General features: G+C 41.9%; 1 protein-coding gene across 1 annotated transcript in view; it reads right to left on the bottom strand.

Annotated features, from left to right (window-relative positions):
* Positions 1-10,679: 10,679 nt before the first annotated feature.
* The window catches only part of CXCR4 (C-X-C motif chemokine receptor 4), a 10,011-nt gene continuing 2,415 nt past the window's right edge, over positions 10,680-18,275 (bottom strand). The window contains exon 2 of the mRNA XM_042468152.1: positions 10,680-12,344. Coding sequence (XP_042324086.1) covers positions 11,283-12,344 — 1,062 coding nt within the window. The 3' untranslated portion in view covers positions 10,680-11,282. The remainder of the gene's footprint in view (positions 12,345-18,275) is intronic.

The raw sequence follows: 18,275 nt of genomic DNA, 5'->3' as shown, positions 1-18,275 counted from the left end.
TCTTTTCTACCTCCCAATTGCATAAGAACATCTAACCTAATGACTCATTTTGGAGAGGTCAAAATTCGATGGTGGAACCACTATTTAATGCATTCTGGCTTGTCCTAATCAAGCGATTGATCTTCAGTAGAATTTGGATTTTTAACATAAATACTATTGAAGGTCTGTGTCTTCATTACAACCAATTTATTACTTTTTAAAAAACTGTCAAGTTTTTTTGAGGGCTAAAAAGTACTTGAGTCTTCTTTGGAACAACAGAAACAACATTCTCCTTTCCATCATTGTAGCACTAAATCTGATTCAACATCCATAGTTGGATAATGATTTAAATGCACTGGGGGAAACTGGGATTCATTTATTTCTGTCTAATTACAATAATTTCACCACATTCCATTCAAGCAATGAGGCAGTCAAAGTGATTAAATTGGATTGCAAGTAGTTTATTTTTTTAGTCAGTTTTACTGTTGGGTGATGTTAAGATAGAGACAACTAGAGATAAGAGTTTGATGACAGCTTTAATTTCTTATCCATCCAAGATGTATTCCAAGTAATTGATTATATTTTGAAATAATGTTAAAAATACCTCTTCAGTCATCCAGGGTCACCTGTGAATGAGAAGTGCATTAAATGGTTTGGACAAATCATCACTGAATAAAGTCTGACTCACTGGCATTTGGCATTGCTAATGTTTATGCATCAGCCTCAGATGCCGTTTCAGGTTCTTGTGGCATATACCTGTATCAAAACAGGCACACGAACTACGTGGAGCTTCCTACACAAACATAGCAGAAAAGAATCTAAAAAAACCCATTGTACTGGAAGGAGTATAACTGCCAAGTCACATAATGGTAGGATGCTGTTTTAAACTAAGTTGATTTTTCTGTCAACAAGTGTCTGGCAGCTGCACTTCTATTTTCACACCATGAACCCAGCACTGAATGCATGGGACGTTGAACATGAAGGAGTGGCATCCTTTAAGGAGCTCAAGTGCAAACATTTCCTACCTTTTAGTGCTTGTTGGTAGTAGAAGAGAATGCACCATTGTTATGGTGCTGTAAGAATTCATCTGCATCAAGGAAATCCTTCCTTTTGTCCTCATGGTTACTTCCTTTCCCAAACAATTTCTCTGTATTTTTTAAAAAGTCCTTTCAAAATGAACATGACAAACATTTATTTAGTAGACAAATATCCCCACTGTCATAACAGAATAACCCTTTTAAGCATTTATCTTTTGAAAAATGACTGATCAATAACTCTCCAAATACTACTAAATTTTTCACGGCCACCTCATATACTATTTCTCTTGAACAACAATTGTTGTTATTGTGCGTGTAATTTGCATACTATCTAGATATGTGTTTTGTAACAGATACAGTTTGACTTAATTTTCTCTTGGGATGCAACAGCATAGACCCATCTTATATCCCTTCTCCAGTAAAAGTTGCAGTCCTGCTCACTGGGACTGTGCTGTGGAGGCTAAAGCTGAGGAGATTGGAGACCCAAGTTCAAATTCTCACTCACCTATGAAACTTATTGGGTGTTCTTACTGTTGTTGTTGTGTGTCTTCAAGTCATTTACAACTTATGGCAACTCTAAGGTGACCCTATCATGGGTTTACTTGGCAAGATTTGTTTTGAGGAGGTTTGCCATTGTCAGTTAGGAATTTTCAGGGGTGTAGGGGAAGGCAGCCATGTTCATTTTCTACTGTGAAAACAATTATGGTGTCTTAAAGGCTAATAGGCTTTATTGAGCAAAAGGAGGTTGAATTTGATGACATGGGCTGCTGCTGACAAGGCCCATGCCGAATAAAACATGTTGAGATCCTGCTTCATCAGACATAACTACTATGATGGAGCTCCATCATAGCAGCTACACCTGACTCCCCAAAAACCTACCTTTACAGCCAGGTAGCAGCCCTACCAAAGGGTTTCTAAGGTGCTGCAGCTAAGAACACTGGGAAATGACATCTGCAGTGCTCTCCCAGTCACAAGGCATGTTGAAACCAGGCAGATGGAGAGACCCATTATAGGTCAAATAGGGCCATATATAAATACCTCAAAGCCTTATGGGCAACCCGCCCCCCCACAACTGCCTCCTTCAACACTCCCTGTGACTAACAGCTCTTCCACACTGTAGAAATAAAGCTGTTTGACAACACTTTAACTGTCATGGCTCAATGCTATAGAATTCTGGCATTTGTAGTTTTGTGAGATATTCAACCAAGAAGTGAAAAAAAAAAGGAAATGACTATTTATGCCAAGAATGGGCAAAACCTGGCTCCTGGACCTCCCCAAGGCCATTTTATAAAGTCCACAGTCTCCTCCAGAACTCTGGAACAATGTATCAAATTGCCTTTCTCAACAGAAACTGCATGGAAATCGCTATTTGCAAGCAGAAGTGGCAGTTTTGTATTTATGAGGGTAGGAGAGCCTCTAACTCTACTACCTCCCCTCCCCCCAACAGTGGGGGAAAACAACAACCAGAAGTAACATCTAAATTTGATTTTCCTCACTGTAATTTTTTTAGGGGAAAGGTGTAGTTTGCAGAAGGTCACCAGAACCACTGAAGTGCCCACCTCAAGGTACACAACTGTAAGATACCTGTAGGAAGAGCTGGAATAAACTTGACTATATAAGCAAATCTTATACTTTGGAAAGCTGTACCAGCATGCAGAATGGAGCAGGCAACACTGGCGCTGTACAGACGGGCCCTACGGGGCGCTGTCGTTACGTGCGAGGGGCGGCGCTTCCAGATGCGACTCGGCCCTCGCACGTGACAAGGGCATCAAAATGGCGGCACCCTGTACATACGGGCGCCGCCATTTTGATGTGACAGATGCATAGTGTCCGCACATCCCGGCACCTTTGTGATGCCGCAAGTGCGCCATTGGCACCTTGCGGCATCACAAAGGCACCACAAGAAGAACCCACTTTTTGTGGGTTCTTTTTGCTCCATGACGGAGTCACGTAGTTTGTCCACTGTGGCTCCCTCGCGGAGCAAACCAGGGCAGTGGGAGACCACCCTTTTTGGGAGGTCTGTATCCTGCCACTGTTCTCAACTCAAACATCTTCTCTTCTGCCAAGCCCACTGTCCACTCTTGTAATACAATGGGGCATGTGTGTTAATTGTGCTTAGGAAAAGTTACTTTTTTGGACTGCAATTCCTAGAATCACACATTGTGACTGGCCGTGCCAGCTGGGGCATCCTGGGGCCTATACACAATTGCTAGTACCAACTAGAGTACATCCACTGAATAAATGCAGCTGTAAAGCAATAATTTGCCATTCAAAAATTCAATTGGTCTACTCTCTTTGGGACTAGCAATTTAATTTAGGCATTTAATCTAAAAAGTAACTTTTTCAAGCTATGACATATACCTCTATTAGAGAAGGGGAACACTGGGCATGTGGAAAGCATGCTACTGCTCTCTCTCTCTCTCTCTCTCTCTCTCTCTCTCTCACACACACACACACATACAGAGATGTTCTGGGTAGAGACTGATCCATGTGTGGAATGATTAATGTATGAAATGCCTGCCCAAATGGCTGTGTGTCATGGAAGCATAAAATAACCCAAAGAAATCCATAGGGTTTTGTTGGCTATTGTTGTCCCGCAACACTCTTTGGGGCCTGTTAATAGTGATTTCTTAGCTCTATACTAGGGCTATTGCACAGTTTTGTTTTTTTTTGAAAAGATTGGACCGTAGTTTGCTAGGGTGATGGTTTAAAGTGCAAACTTTCCCCTTCTTTTAACAATATTTTCTTAGAATGATAGTACAGAAGTCTCATTTCACTGATGCACTGAAGCACTATAATATCTAACCATTTAAAAAAATAACATGAGAAGAAAAATAATATGTTATTTTACAAGTGGGAATAATCCAGGGCAACAAAAACAAACAAACAAACAAACAAAAACTTTGAGAACATCAGGAACAAATACCACAGTCTCTTGACACATGATATGCCCCTTCTGGAAGAGCCCTCAGATATTCCTTTAGTATCAAAATGTGCTGTCCATTAAACAAACCAGAAGCACTTATATGTTACATTTGCTTCTACAGCAGTTCCTCTAGAGCCATGCTGCCATAAGGCATAAACAGGCTTAAACCCATTTTTTCATTACATATCTCACAGCAGACAAAAGATTCCAGGCTATATCCAGTGTTTACTCCTCAGTAAACATGAGTATCGCTTTACCAAGTGCTGGTTTTGATTGAGTGAGTCTAGGGTAGTTAGGACTAACTGACAGTTGGATATAGGTCTCCAGATACCTATTTTTCTGGACTTCTTTGACAGTGTGACAAAATGTTAAGTATATTATCTGTTGAGACAGGGGAGATATGAAGAACACTTTGGCCTCTGCTATCAATCTCACTTGAAGCCTATTTTATTGTAAGAGGTAATATAAATCTTCTACATAAATAGATGTGGTTCTGCTTTTTAATTTTGAAAAAATTCCCAGAAAGAAAATTTCAGATACCTAAAATTCTTGTTGATTAGAAACATTGCTAATCCTGAAGACTTTCATCCAGGGTGCTTTTCTGTTCAAACAGATATAAGCTGTCTGATCATGATCCAACCTACAAGGTTTAAACAGGTGGGTGAAGTGCAGCCCTCTAGCTGAAATTGGATAGCAACTCCCAGTGATCCTCATCATGGGATGGGATTTGTGGTCCCAAGATCTGGAAGGCTGCCTTTGGCCCTCTCTCGGTTTAAAATTAGTGGGCTGTTTTTCTTACAAACACTCCCTATAGTTTCTTCACAATAGGAACCCCTCCTAGTCAAGTACTATTGGTTTTTGTTCCCTTGCCTAAGTTTCCTGGGAGAAATAAAAGCTGCTTGGCTACGAGCTGTAAAGGAGAGGCCAAAGTTAACGGTGGAGTCCTGAGAGCATTTCCTAAACCATGCAGCAGCAGATTGATAGTCACTTTGCTCTGTATCAGTGGAAATAAGCGTGCAGAATTTATTTGTTTGTTGTTGTTGTTGTTAACTGCCTTTGAGTCATCCTGCAGGCTCAAGCCATGGCCTCCTTGATTGAGTCCATCTATCTGGTATGCGCTTCTCTTCTGACTGCCCTTGACCTTTCCTAGCAATATTGTCTTTTCTAATGAGTTGTGCTTTGTCATGATGTGGCCAAAGTATAAAAAAGGAGCTTAACTGTGGCATCCCTCAAGGCACCATCCTGTCCCCTATATATATATGTGTGTGTGTGTGTGTGTGTGTGTGTGTGTGTGAAGCCGCTGGGAGAGATAATCTGGAGACATGGAGTGGGGTGTTATCAATACGCTGATGACACCCAGATATATTTCTCCATGTCTCGGTCTACAGCTTTGACTTCAGATGGCGTCTCTCCTCTCAATGAATGTCTAAAAATGGTAATGGACTGGATGAGGAAAAGCAGATTACAACTGAATCCAGCCAAAATGGAAGTACTTACAGTAGGGGTCCCTAACCCAGGTATTGTGGTGCAACCCCCAATCCTACATGGGGTCACACTCTCCTCAAAGAACTGTGTTTGCAGTCTGGGGGTGCTCCTAGACCTGTCCCTCCAGATGTCAAATCAGGTAAATGTGATGTTCAGGAGCGCCTGTTATCAGCTTTGGCTGATACACCAACTGCGCCCTTTCTTGAAAGTGAAGGACCTAGAATCTGTGGTGCACCTGCTGGTAACCTAATGGTTCAATTTCTGCAATGCATTCTACATGGGGCTACCCTTGTGCTTAGTTCAGAAACTTCAATTAGTGCAGAACATGGCAGCCAGGTTGGTTTCTGGTAAAGCTGGAGCGATCACACAACACCTGTTTTAAAAACGCTCCACTGTCTGCCCATTAGTTTCCGGGTGCAATACAAGGTGTTGGTTATGACCTTTAAAGCCCTAAATGGCTAGGGTCCATCCTATCTTCGGGACTGCCTCCTTCCATATAATCCACACACTCAGGTCCTCTGGGAAGAATCTATTGCAGCCTATGAAAACTAGGCTGTCTGCAACCACCCAGAGGACCTTTTCGGTAACTGCTCCCAGATTATGGAACGACCTGCCGGACAAGATCTGTCACATTACCAGCTTAAACAGCTTTTAAAATCTGTTAAGATGGATCTCTTCCGGCAGGCCTTTCCCAAAATTTTGGCCACCAAAATTGCAACTCGTTATTTACTCCTTTGAATCTGTTATAACCATTGTTTGTTTTGTTATTTTAAGGTATGTTTTAAACCATGAATTGTTTAATTGTTATCTTAGTGGTGTGTTTTGTTTTAACTTGTAAGGTTGTCTTGGGCAAAGAGGTGGGATATAAATAAAAAAATATTATTTATTATTTTAAGTATGACATCCTCAGTTTATTCATCTTAGCTTCCAGAGAGAGCAGCTTGATCTGTTCTACGACTCATTTATTTGTCTTTTGGGCTATCTGCAGTATACCCAGCACTTTTCTCTAGCACTACTTCTCAAATAAGTTGATTTTGGCGGGTTACACACCGCCATGAAAGTACGCGTGGAGCGCGTACTAGGGTTCCGCACCTCCCTAACCCTAATACGCGCTCTGCGTATAAAAAATGACGGCGGCTGTTCCAGATGGCCACCGCCATGAGGACGTCACGGCCGCGCCGCCTCTATACGGCGCGGACGTGACGGCCTCGCTCTGCGCCAGGGCGCCTAGGGTGCCCTTAGCGCAAACCAGGAAGGAGCTCCATTTCGGAGCTCCTTCCTCGTTTGTGGCGCCGCTTTGCTTCGCTGGGCACAGCCTTCAGATGGCTGCGCCCAGCGAAGCAAGGGAGAAAGGGACCAAGCGGCCCCTTTCTCCCCCTCCCCGCCGCTGCGGGGTGTCCTTGGGGCTTTGAAGCCCCAAGGACACCCCTTTTCAGGCTGCGGGGAAGCGCGTGTTTGTCCGCTTCCCCGCAGCCTGGAAAGCGGCAGATCGGGGCCTCAGTGGCTGCCGTTCTGGCCGCTGAGGCCCGATACACCAGGGAAAGGGGCAGGTACAAGCCCGCCCAAATAGGCAGCAATTGCACTCAAGATTTCAGCTTTACTTTAATAGAATATCCAAAGGGTGCAAACCTTATGGTGCATCTACATTGTAGAAATAATGAAATTTGACATCACTTAAGTGCTGTAGCTCTGTTTTATGGAATCGAAATTTACAGTTTTACAAAGCTTTAGCCTCCTCTGCCAAAGAGTGCTGGTGCCCCCAAAACTACAAATTAACAGGATTCTGTAGGAGGAGCTGTGGCATCCACAGAAGGTCAAACTGTATTGAATAAAAAGGGTCAAACTGCACATTCTACAATCTAGATACATCCTTAGATAACTCTTTAAGTTTTAGACAGAGACTCTGAGCAATTCATGCTCCACTGACATGGAAGCACCAGTCTCTCCTGTAAAACATTTGCTAAACTTCATGGATTGTTGCTTGCTGTCTAGAGCATGAGGGTAAGAAGGACTGGATTAGGGAGATAGCATAATTTTTGGATCCCTTCTTCCTTAGAATAGGCAGAGTGATGGCTACTTGGAAGCTTAAGGCTTTCAAGATGGAGGTGAACTGACTTTGACAGATATGTTTTCTCTGAGGCAAATTTTCCCCTTACCATGAATTTTGTTCTCAGTGTTCCACTTGTATAATGAAAATAAGTAACTCACGTGAGGGTAACTCATGTGAGGGTTGGGTCTGGAGCTGAAATTCCTCAGTGAGCAACCAGAAGGCAGTTGACATTGGGAGGTGGACCTCTACCCCAAGGCTCACACACAGTCCTGGAAACTGAAAAGTGGTTGGCAGGCTCCTCTAGGTTCAAAGCCAGGCCTGACTCACTTGGAGCCATTGTTCCATTGGGACAGTTAAGAGTCAGGTATAATTTGGCACCTTTACTACTTTGTCCGGGGACCACTTAAGTTTCTCTCCAGTGACATCTGGAATTGGGATAATGAGATGGCAGACTATGTAGCTTGAGACTGTGACCACCTTGTTCACGTGCTTTTCCTTCTTCTGAAGGGAGAGGTTTTTGGGAGAAGAAGGTCTCTATAGAGTCCTAATCTTGTTCATGGTCCAGAGTTCCCACTCTGCGGCTCTTTTCTTTGAAGGGATGGGCGTTTGTTACAAAAAGGTCACCTATTATTTATCTCTCAAATTTGCCCATTCAGTTCCTGTGCATGATGTGAACACAATTTATAAAGCTGGAGGGAGAATACAGAGCCCATCATCTCACCCACTGTCTTTTTCTAGTCTGAGTTATCTGGTGTTCTTTAGCATTGGATACATCATAAAATGTGAGTAGGCATGTTGCAAAGAAGGTACAATGCAGTTGCTAAAATAGAGTCAAAAGGGGGCCTATTCAGACACACCGAAACAACACACAAACGTTAAATGTCAAAACTGCCAGACTTTTGCTTTTGTTATACTAATTCTGTGGAGCTATGCATGGGATATTTCCTGAGCCAATGGAATCTATATGGTTGGGTTTATTAGAAATGTGCCACCAGCTGGGCTGTATGGACTGGACTCTATGCAATGAACTGCACTGTTGGACCTTTAAGGGGCTTTGTTTAACATAAAATGGTTTAAACATGAGTGCAATAACAATAAACTGTTCAGTATCAACAAAGGTAGGGTTTCCTCCCCCTCAACATGAATTGAATTGGTTTTAAGAAAGGAGCAGCTATGTAAGGAAGGGCTGCAGGATTTTTGATGGAAAAAGGGCCCATGAGATTATAGTGGGAACACTATTAAGCTGAATTTAAATTCAATTAAAAGTGGGTTCAGGTGCCTTGACACTTATTATTTTAGCAACGGCAAGTATCCTGCAAGTTTCAGTAACTTGTGCACACTATTTCCAATATTTCCTCATTTATATAATGGAGGTTTAACTTTACCTTGAAAATACAAAAGAGCACTGCTAGACTGCTTTCAGCTGTGGTTGGCAAAATGTCCACGGGACTCTTATAGACAGACATGAGAACCAGTTGATGTTATCTTCCTTCCCCTTCTCCCATTTGCCTCCAGTGTCCTATTTCCAGAGGTAACTGTTTCTGCACAGGAGACGTTTTTGATCTGAACAATCACATCTAGTCTAATCCTTTTATGATTGTCTTTGGTCCATTCTTAAAAGTCATTGGGCCACCATGTTCTAGAAAGGAGAGGGGAAAAAAAAACAAACAGGATATCTAGCATAGAGGTTTTAAAATTTTTAATGTGTACTGTTCTTTACTTTAAAAATGGTTTGTTTAAATCTTGTATCTCCATTTTAATGTTTTGTATTGTTTTCAACTTGTACTGTTCTAAATTTTGTTGGCCACTTGAGTCCCCATATTGGGAGAAAGGTGAGATATAAATAAAAAAAACAATAATAATTACTCTGCTTGCCTGTTCACGGGTTGCTCTGAGCTATATCCAGGGCTGCAAAAATGCTCAGTGGAGAATGTGCACTCACCAAAGCCTTGTAAAGCCTATCCCAAAAAGATGATCGTGTGTAAGCTAAGGGGCTTAAAAAGATTCTTTTCTTTCCCCCTGAGCATAGGCTTAAAACAAATACAGAACCTTTCTACTCCATTTAATCAGATGACTGATAAAACGTATTTCACAGCGGCAGACAAGTTACTGTAATGCTGGTTGTGGTACAAATGTAAGTTCCAATCCAACAGAAACAGTGGTTATCTTATTCATTTATGGCTGCAAGAGACGGAAACATGGCTGGCTGGGGGATGCGAGTTGTAATCTCTAAAAGTAATTTTTCCTAGCTCTGGATGGAGATACCTAGTCGCATGATCATTTTAATACAATCATGGAATCAGCACATTTGAAAGATCCCATGGACCCTGCTCTCTTCTTGTTCAAAATGGTGCTCCCACACTTCCTGGCTCTTCCATACAGGTGCCCCAGAAATAATCAGAGGCCTAATGGAAGGAGGGGTGAACAGGGAAAGAAATGGCAGAACCCCCCCCCATTTTTTTTTTTTTTGCAAGTAAGTGTAAGCCATATAGAGAATCACTGTATTTTAGGAAAACACATATACAGGGCAGTTTGGGTTTAATGTCAAATTTGTCTCATTATGCCGGGCACTAAAACAGGAGCAACCTTCGGAAGAACAAGAATTACTGTATTATGTTGATTCAATATATAGGCCATTTATTACACCAACTATCCCATTTTTTATCAGAATGGGTTTGGTAGCTATACAAAATGTCCTATTAATCCAAATTTGTACTATTTTAGTTCTCTGTTTTTGTTTAAAATGAAGCCTCAGGGGAAGGAAATGGTAAACCTTTTCTGCACAATCTTGCCAAGAAAATCCCATGATAGGTTTGCCTTAGGGTCGCTATACGTTGAAAATGACTTGAAGGCACACATCACACACATCTTTGGATCTAAAGGCATAGATGCAGGCTTGGATGGCTACTTCTCTTTGATGAACTAGACATTCCATTTTGCAACCAGGTGAGGTGCAGGCAAAATTCATAACTCATTATATGGCTGCAGTATGTGGAATAAAAATGTTTATCTCTAATACACTCTGGAATTATTTTTTGCTTTAATTATGTAATGTCCTGTTTGTTTTCTGTTCCCCAATATTCTACCAAAAAAAGGGGGGGGGGGAAAGGAAAAAAAGAGTATAAGCAACTGAAAGCTAAAATAAAGTAAAAGCAGTTTGCATGAAACTTAAAATGAAAATACCATTCCAGGTGGTTTTCTTTCTCACATATCTTTATTTACAACTTTATGACAGAGATTTGCAAACCCATTTGTTTCATCTCCGAACTCCACAAAGAATTGACCAAACAGACTTTGGTTGTAAGTGCCACTGGCTGTAATCTAGATGCATTCGATTGCAAGCCTTTTGACCCTGCCTTTATTCGGAGGTGGGTTGCACCTAAAATCTAAAATGCAATTAAACCAGTGTAACACAGCTAACGCAATACAGGACAGGGACAGAGTCCTGAATACAGAAAAACTTCCTTCTTTCAGCAGATATACTTCCTTTATATACAAACAACTCACACACATTGACATGATACACTCTAAAAGTGTGTAAAACCAGATATACAAGCAGTAAAACTTTGTCAACCAGTCACTTATTTTCAGGTCCTGCCCAGACATTCTTATCAACATGTACAGTTTTTGTTTCATATTTTATAAATAAGTCCACAGAAAACTAAACAAATATAATATTCCAACTGGGAATAAACTTATACATTATCTTGGAGGATATCATCTTCCAAAATCTTGTGGAATGTGTGTGTATATATAATAATGAGTTCTGTTCTTTACAAATACTGAAACCCCCTCAAAAGTGTTGTTAGCTGGAATGGAAACCGGAAGACTCTGACTCTGTTGAAACAGAAGAATGTCCTCCTCGTTTGCCTTTAGAAAGGATCTTGAGACTTGAACCCCTGCTAACAGAGGTAAAAGCATTTTGGGCTGATGTCCTGAATTTGGCACCCAGAAAGGCATAAAGTATAGGATTCAGGCAACAGTGGAAAAATGCTAGGGCTTCAGTAATGGAGATCCATTTTTGCAGTATCGCTTCAAAGTTGCAGCCATTCTCAATGAATCCGAGGAGGACAAAGGTGTCAACGCTGATGCCAATGTGGTATGGCAACCAGCAGGCAAAGAAGGCAACAATCAGGATGACAGTGGTCTTAAGGGCTTTACGCTTCTGGTGGCCTTTTGACTGTGACAGCTTAGAAATGATAATGCAGTAGCAAGTCAGTATTATAAGGCCAGGCAAAACAAGACCCACTAAAATATACTGAAATCTGAAGGAAATCAACCAGGTCTCATGAGGGTAAAATCGCTGGCAGACGTATTTTCCACCGACATCGCTAGTGCTAGCAAATATTATATCAGGTACAGTTAATAGCAGGGCAGGCAGCCAAACACCAACATAGACAATCCTTTCAGCCAATAATTTCCTGGGTCTCTGGCTGTTGGTAGCATGTACAATTGCCAGGTACCGGTCTAAGCTTATGAAGGCCAAGATGAGGACACTACTATACAAGTTGACTGTGTAAATGAAATGGACTGCTTTGCACAAGTAATTTCCGAAGTGCCAGCTGATGACAGCATCCACAGACCAGAAGGGCAAAGTGATGACAAAGAGAAGGTCAGCCACAGAGAGGTGCAGTCTGTACTTGTCGGTCATACTCCTCAGCTTCTTTTGATAGCCCATAACAACAATAACCAAGATATTGCCAATGATTCCTGTCAAGAAGATGATGGAGAAGATTGTGGGCAAGAAGATACGGTTGAAATCAGCATTTTCCTCTTGCAAACACACCTCTTGGTAGTCCCCATCATCACCAGAGCCTGGTTCATCAGTGCTGTTTTCGGTCATAAAAATAAGGATTTCAGGAGGCAGCTGTAATTGAATGACAGAATAAAACAGTTAAGAATACAGCTATGAGAGAGAGAGTGCCCAAATCATTTCCTAGGTACTCTTTTCTTTCAGGGACACAAGAGCCCTGTCTTTATGAGTCAGGACAGATATGGACGTTTGTTCCTTGCCATGCTATTCTATCACAAACAACAGGGTTATAATTTTGCATTTAAAATTACCTGCTATCCAACCACAAACCATGATATAGTGGTTCAGGCCCTTTTAATATAGAGGTTTTATCACTGTATTCAACTTTTTCATTCAGTGACCAAAAAAGTTGGGAGATCATCAGATATGGAGGCAATGTGGACAATAAACCAGGTTTTGGAAATGTAGTACTGAGCAACAACTGTGCAGGTTGTTCAGCATAGACCCTTGCTACACAGTCGATGATTCACTGGTTTCTAGTGCATATGCACACAGGCAATCCACAGTCAGCAAAGCTTTTCTTGTATGACAGTGCTGTCTGTGACAGAGGAAAGTCCTAGCTTTTATAGCAGAAACTAAACACTTGGATCCTTATCTTGACTACAAACTAAGTACAACACGGTTGCCCCTCCATTTTAAAGCAACTAAATATACAAATATAAATGTATAAATATAAATATATTATAAATCAAGTATTTATAAAAGCTGTACAATGAGGCTTCTACAATGATGCAAACTGTTCTTGATCTATCTTCATTCAAATAAGAATTACAATGAAATGCCTCCCAAGCTGTTATCAATAAACTTTTAACTAAGCATGGACAATGCATGACTACAGTGTAACTGATACCCAGTTTCACTCACCCATGTAAAAAAAGTTTTCTCTAGTCATTTTCTAGCTCTTAGAGATTCTATATTATGCTTCTGAAGCAGACCATAAGAGTTCTGCTGGAGGACCCAGAAATGCCTAGTTATCTCTAGGTCCTCCAGTGCAACTCTGTGGTCAGTTTCCTCCAGAAATCATTCATTTCAATAGGGTTTGCTATTATCCATGGTTTTGCATTTCCACAGAACATATCCCTTGCAGCTACAGGGGTTGGACTGTATATGCATTCTCACACTCCTTCATTTTGAGATAATATGACGAAGGGTATCCACACTGTACAATCAATAGTTGGATACCACTTCAAGTGTGATAATAGCTTCTTCCTTTGCAATCCTGGGCTTGTAGTTTGATGAGGTACTGAGAATCCTTTCCCACAGTGCTCTAGTGTAATGGCTTTCAAACTTTAGTCCTTTGGCTCTTCTGGACTTCAACTGTTAGGATTCCTGATTATTAGTTATGCTGTATGAGTCTTCTGGGAGTGAAGGCTAGAATATCTGGAGAACTGACATGTGAGAACCACTGCTGTAATGCACATTCCCCTCAACTGTTAGAGCTCTCTGGGAGAGAGAATTTCAAACACCTCGCTAAACTACAAACTTCAGGATTGCACAGGTTGTAGTAAGGGCAGTTAAAATGGCACCAAACTACTGATTGTGTAGCAAGGACACAACCCCAATGGAAGTGTCTATGATTGGTTCTCTGGGAAGAAGAGAAAATCCCCTCCTCCAAGCTTAGAAAAGTTACTCTTTTAGTCCACAGCTACCAGAACTTCTCAGGTAGCATGGAAGACAGCCATGGTGGCTGGGGACTTCTTAGGTCTTAAACTGTCATTTTCCCAACCTCTGCCCAAACATCCCATGGAGTTACAATGACACAAAAACATTTATTGATGGAAGAGTATTTACAGTAAATACTAGCCTGTCAGCCACAGGCAAATGTATACAATTCCATATAACTAAGTGGGCTGGTTTCAGGATTGTCCATGCCACTGAATTTCCAATTTCTATGTATGGGTGTGAAAGCTGGACAGTGTGGAAAACTGACAGGAAGAAAAACAATGCATTTGAAATTTAATGCTGGAGGAGTTGTATGGGATACCATGGCCTGCCCCCCCCCCCAAAATGGGTCTGAGAACAAATAAAGCCTGAACCCTCATTAGAAGCCCAAATGACCAAAATGAGGCAATTGGTTTGGCCATATCATGACATTAGAAAGTTGATAATGCTTGGTAAAGTGGAAGGTAATAGGAAAAAAGAAAGAGCCCTTTACAGGTGGATATTCAATCAATGAAGCTATAGCCTTGCCCAGGGCAATTGATAACCAGGAATCATGGAGGTCTCTTATCCATAAGTCAAATCCAAACTGGAGGCAATTAACAACAAAAAAAGGTAGCTAGTGGCATGAGGTGGGATGGCACATTCAGTATAGAAACCAAGTATGTTCTTAGTGGATGGGAGCGCTTTCTGCTACACTCAGAATACAAACAGACCAAAAATAAAACCTTCCAACTTCTACAATGCAGGGACATCATCCTTCCTTTCTTCTTCTTTTTGCAGGCTAGTAATTCTCATGGTCTTATTTACAATGATGGTTTAGTAGACAACATGTTGGTTCATGGAGGGGGAGGTAGGGGAATCTTGTGGGACTACTGAGACTGAGGTCCAAAACACACTGCACAAATAATCCATTTTGACACTGCATTAACTTCCCTGGCTCACTGCTAGGGAATTCTGGGAACTGTAGTTTTGTGAGACATTTAGCCTTCTCAGTCAGAGGTCTGGTACCACCACAAACTACAATTCCCAGGGTTCCCTAACACTGAGTCAGGGCAATTCAAGCGGTCTCAAACTGGATTATTTCTGCAGTTGGGTTCTGGACTTGAGAGAAGTCAATTTCTAGCATAAGCTATCATGGGCTCCAGTCCATTTCATCAGAGGTAGACATTCCTTTTTCTGTTTCAAAGGTGCTGAAATAGACTAACCTAGCTGTGTTTTTGAACAGCAACTGCAGGGTTATATAATACCTTTATGGAAACAAACAAAAACAAAAAACCCTCCCTCATGCAACAAAATCAAAGACAATCTCCACACTAATAAAGTGAGGGATGCTTGGTGGCTTGGATGTTAAGCCAATAAACAGGCACAATAACAACAGATACATATATGTGTTGTGTGGAGCAATGATATCAAGGGTCAACATGAAAAAGGGTGCCAAGTCTCCAGCTTCTTTTCAAAGGGGATGGAGCTGTTGTCTGGAACTCAGCATCAGAAGGCATGGAGACTTCAGCTCTGCTCATCAGTAGAAAAAGGGAGAAGGAAAAAAAAGAGAAGTAATATCTCAGGAAACCACCAGCCGTTTGAATTTTTGGGCAGCCAAGAAAGGCCAAGGAGGGAGTGGCCGCCCAGATCCCCCCTCCAATCCCTTCCAGAAACATTGCCCTCCTCACTAGCAGAAAGTTAGGACACTATTACAAATGAGCGGGGCAACCAATTCAAAAGAGGTCATGTAGCTTTGGGCCATACAATGCCAAAAAGAAAGCCTAACTAGAGGTCTCTAGTGGGGAAACTCAGAAGCAGGACATGAAGTACTGATGGCCAACCTGTAAGGCTGGCTTTCTAGTAGGAAGATTCCCAAGCCAAAGAGCAAAGCAAAGACAAAAGCATTCCTAATTGAGTCAGATCCCCCCCCCCCCCCCTTTTTGGGACTTGAGCAAGCCTGGCTTCTTCCCCCATTTTTTTTTCTTTTGCCAAATCAGACAAACAAACAAACACAATAAAAAATAAAATAAAAGGTACACAGTTGCCTAGGTACAAATTCCCATCCTTCTAGGGAAGTAGTGGTTTGTTTTTTGCTCCACTGTGTGGACATATGTTTGTTTGAGTGAGATACTATATTTCAAGAGTGTGAGAAAAGGGCTCCTCTCTGCTTTAGGCACCTGCGAAGTTAGGCAGCAAGTCTTAAAAGTTGCCTTGCACTTATTGACAACATTGCCACCGACTTCAGTTAAGAGTTCTGCACAATTTCCATGGTCTCCTGCTAATGCAAAAACGTACTGGGAGGAGAAGCTGGTAGGGCAGAAGGGAAGGCAGGCTCAGGAATCTGCAAGCTGTCCTTATTGCCAGAGTCAGGGCAAAGTTTCAGAAACTGCAGAGCAACTCAGAAACCTCAGCCCTCCTTTTCGGTGGCGCTCCCTTGAGATTTTTTTTTAACACTAAGGGTGCATCCACATGGCAGAAACTGACACACCATTAAAGTGTTGTCAACCTGGATTATTTCTGCAGTATGGATGAAGCTCAGGAAAGCCGTGTGACACTGGCCTCTCAAGATTAACAGGTGCGACAAAAGGGATGTCAACAAATCACTCCCAGTGATATTGGAAAAAAAGAAGAAGCAAAACTTGTTTGGGTTTATGATTTCTCCTCTCCCCAACTGACGGATTTCAAAACCAACCCACGTTCCTCCCTTGAGCTGCTTTTCTCACGGAGAAGGGCTCATTATCATTATTATCTATAGGTTTTTTGTGGGCTATGTGGCCATGTTCTAGAAGTGTTTATTCCTGACATTTCACCAGCATCTGTGGCTGGCACCTTCATTGTTATCATTTATTTGTATAGAGCCACAAGTTTGCGTGGTGCTTTCCAGATGCATTCAATTCAAAACATTAAATTCCTGTCAGAGGCGTAAATGTAAGGAATAACAAAATATAAAACCACACGATTGATGTGTGTTTATTGATTACATCAACGCCGACTCATTTGCCATCGGACCTCCTACTCATCAAGCTGTTCTTTGGAAAGATGCTTTGATCTCAACTTCCTCAACTAGCGAATCCGAGTGATGTCTTTAGGACTTTGTTACTGCCATTTCCCCACAAAAGACACATTTATTTACATATAGTCCTCCAAGGCTGTTTCTTATTTACAGATTGTTTGTTTTGTATTGCTGTTATAAAACAAATAAAAACACTATATATACAGTAATTATAAACAAATTATGCAGGTAAAGTACACTATAAATTATTACTATTATTATGGGCATGTGGTGCCCATTTGTTGCTGTTGTGTGCCTTCTTCCAGTAGTTCCCAACCTCTGGCAACCGTAGGACAGGGTTTTCTGGGGCTGAGAGAGTGTGACTCGCCCAAGCTCACCCAGCTCTTTTCCACAGCCAAGCAGGGATTTGAACCCTGGTCTCCAAAGTCAGAGGGTGGCCATGGCAAAGTGTAGGCAGAGATCACTCTTCAGGGCCATGTGGAGACTAAGGGCAATAAAAGGCGCTCTAGCATAAAATCCCACTGGGTCACACTCTCTCAGCCTCAGAGGGTGCCCATGGCAAACCTCCTCTGCTGCAGAAATCTTGCCATGAAAACCCCATGACAGGTTCACCTCAGGATCGCCCTACTTTGGAAAGGGCTTGAAGGCACACAACAACAAACTCCAGAGTCAAAGCACTGTCCCACACTGGCTCCTCTGTTGTTGTTGTTGTTCTTGTTGTGCTTTCAAGTCCTTTCCGACCCATAGTGAGTGACCCTCTGGCAGGGCTTTTTCTGAGGCTGAGAGTGTGTTGATTGTTGTGTACTTTCTTTATATCTTCAAGTCTTCCAAGGCTGAGCCAGGATTTGAATCCTGGTCTCCTGCGCTCAAACCACGATGGCTCCCTTCCTTGCCTTCAAGTCCTTTCTGACTTATTGGCTTGTTTGTTTTGGTGGTGGTTTGACAGGTTTTCTTCAGAGGGGTTTTTGCCATGGCCTTCCCCTGAAGCTGAGAGTGTGACCTGTCCAAGGTAAGTGGGTTTCCATGGCTGGAAAGGGATTTGAACCCAGAGATTCGATTCTGGAGGTCAGGGTTCGAATCCTGGCTCAGCCATGGAAACCCACTTACCTTGGACAGGTCACACTCTCTCAGCCTCAAGGGAAGGCAATGGCAAAAACCCCTCTGAACAAATCTTGCCAAGAAAAACCCATGATAGGGTCACCATAAATTGGAAAAGACTGGAGGAAGGCACACAACTATCTAAATAATCTATGATTAGATAGAATATTTGTAGCTGATCATAGACAGAAATAAGACATCTTTCTGGATAGGTATTGTTTGACCCTGCA

This window comes from Sceloporus undulatus, chromosome 1, assembly GCF_019175285.1.
Source record: "Sceloporus undulatus isolate JIND9_A2432 ecotype Alabama chromosome 1, SceUnd_v1.1, whole genome shotgun sequence".
NCBI classification, from domain to species: domain Eukaryota; kingdom Metazoa; phylum Chordata; class Lepidosauria; order Squamata; family Phrynosomatidae; genus Sceloporus; species Sceloporus undulatus.
The sequence above is the reverse complement of the archived record's forward strand: the minus strand, read 5'-3'. Positions and strand labels throughout refer to the sequence as shown.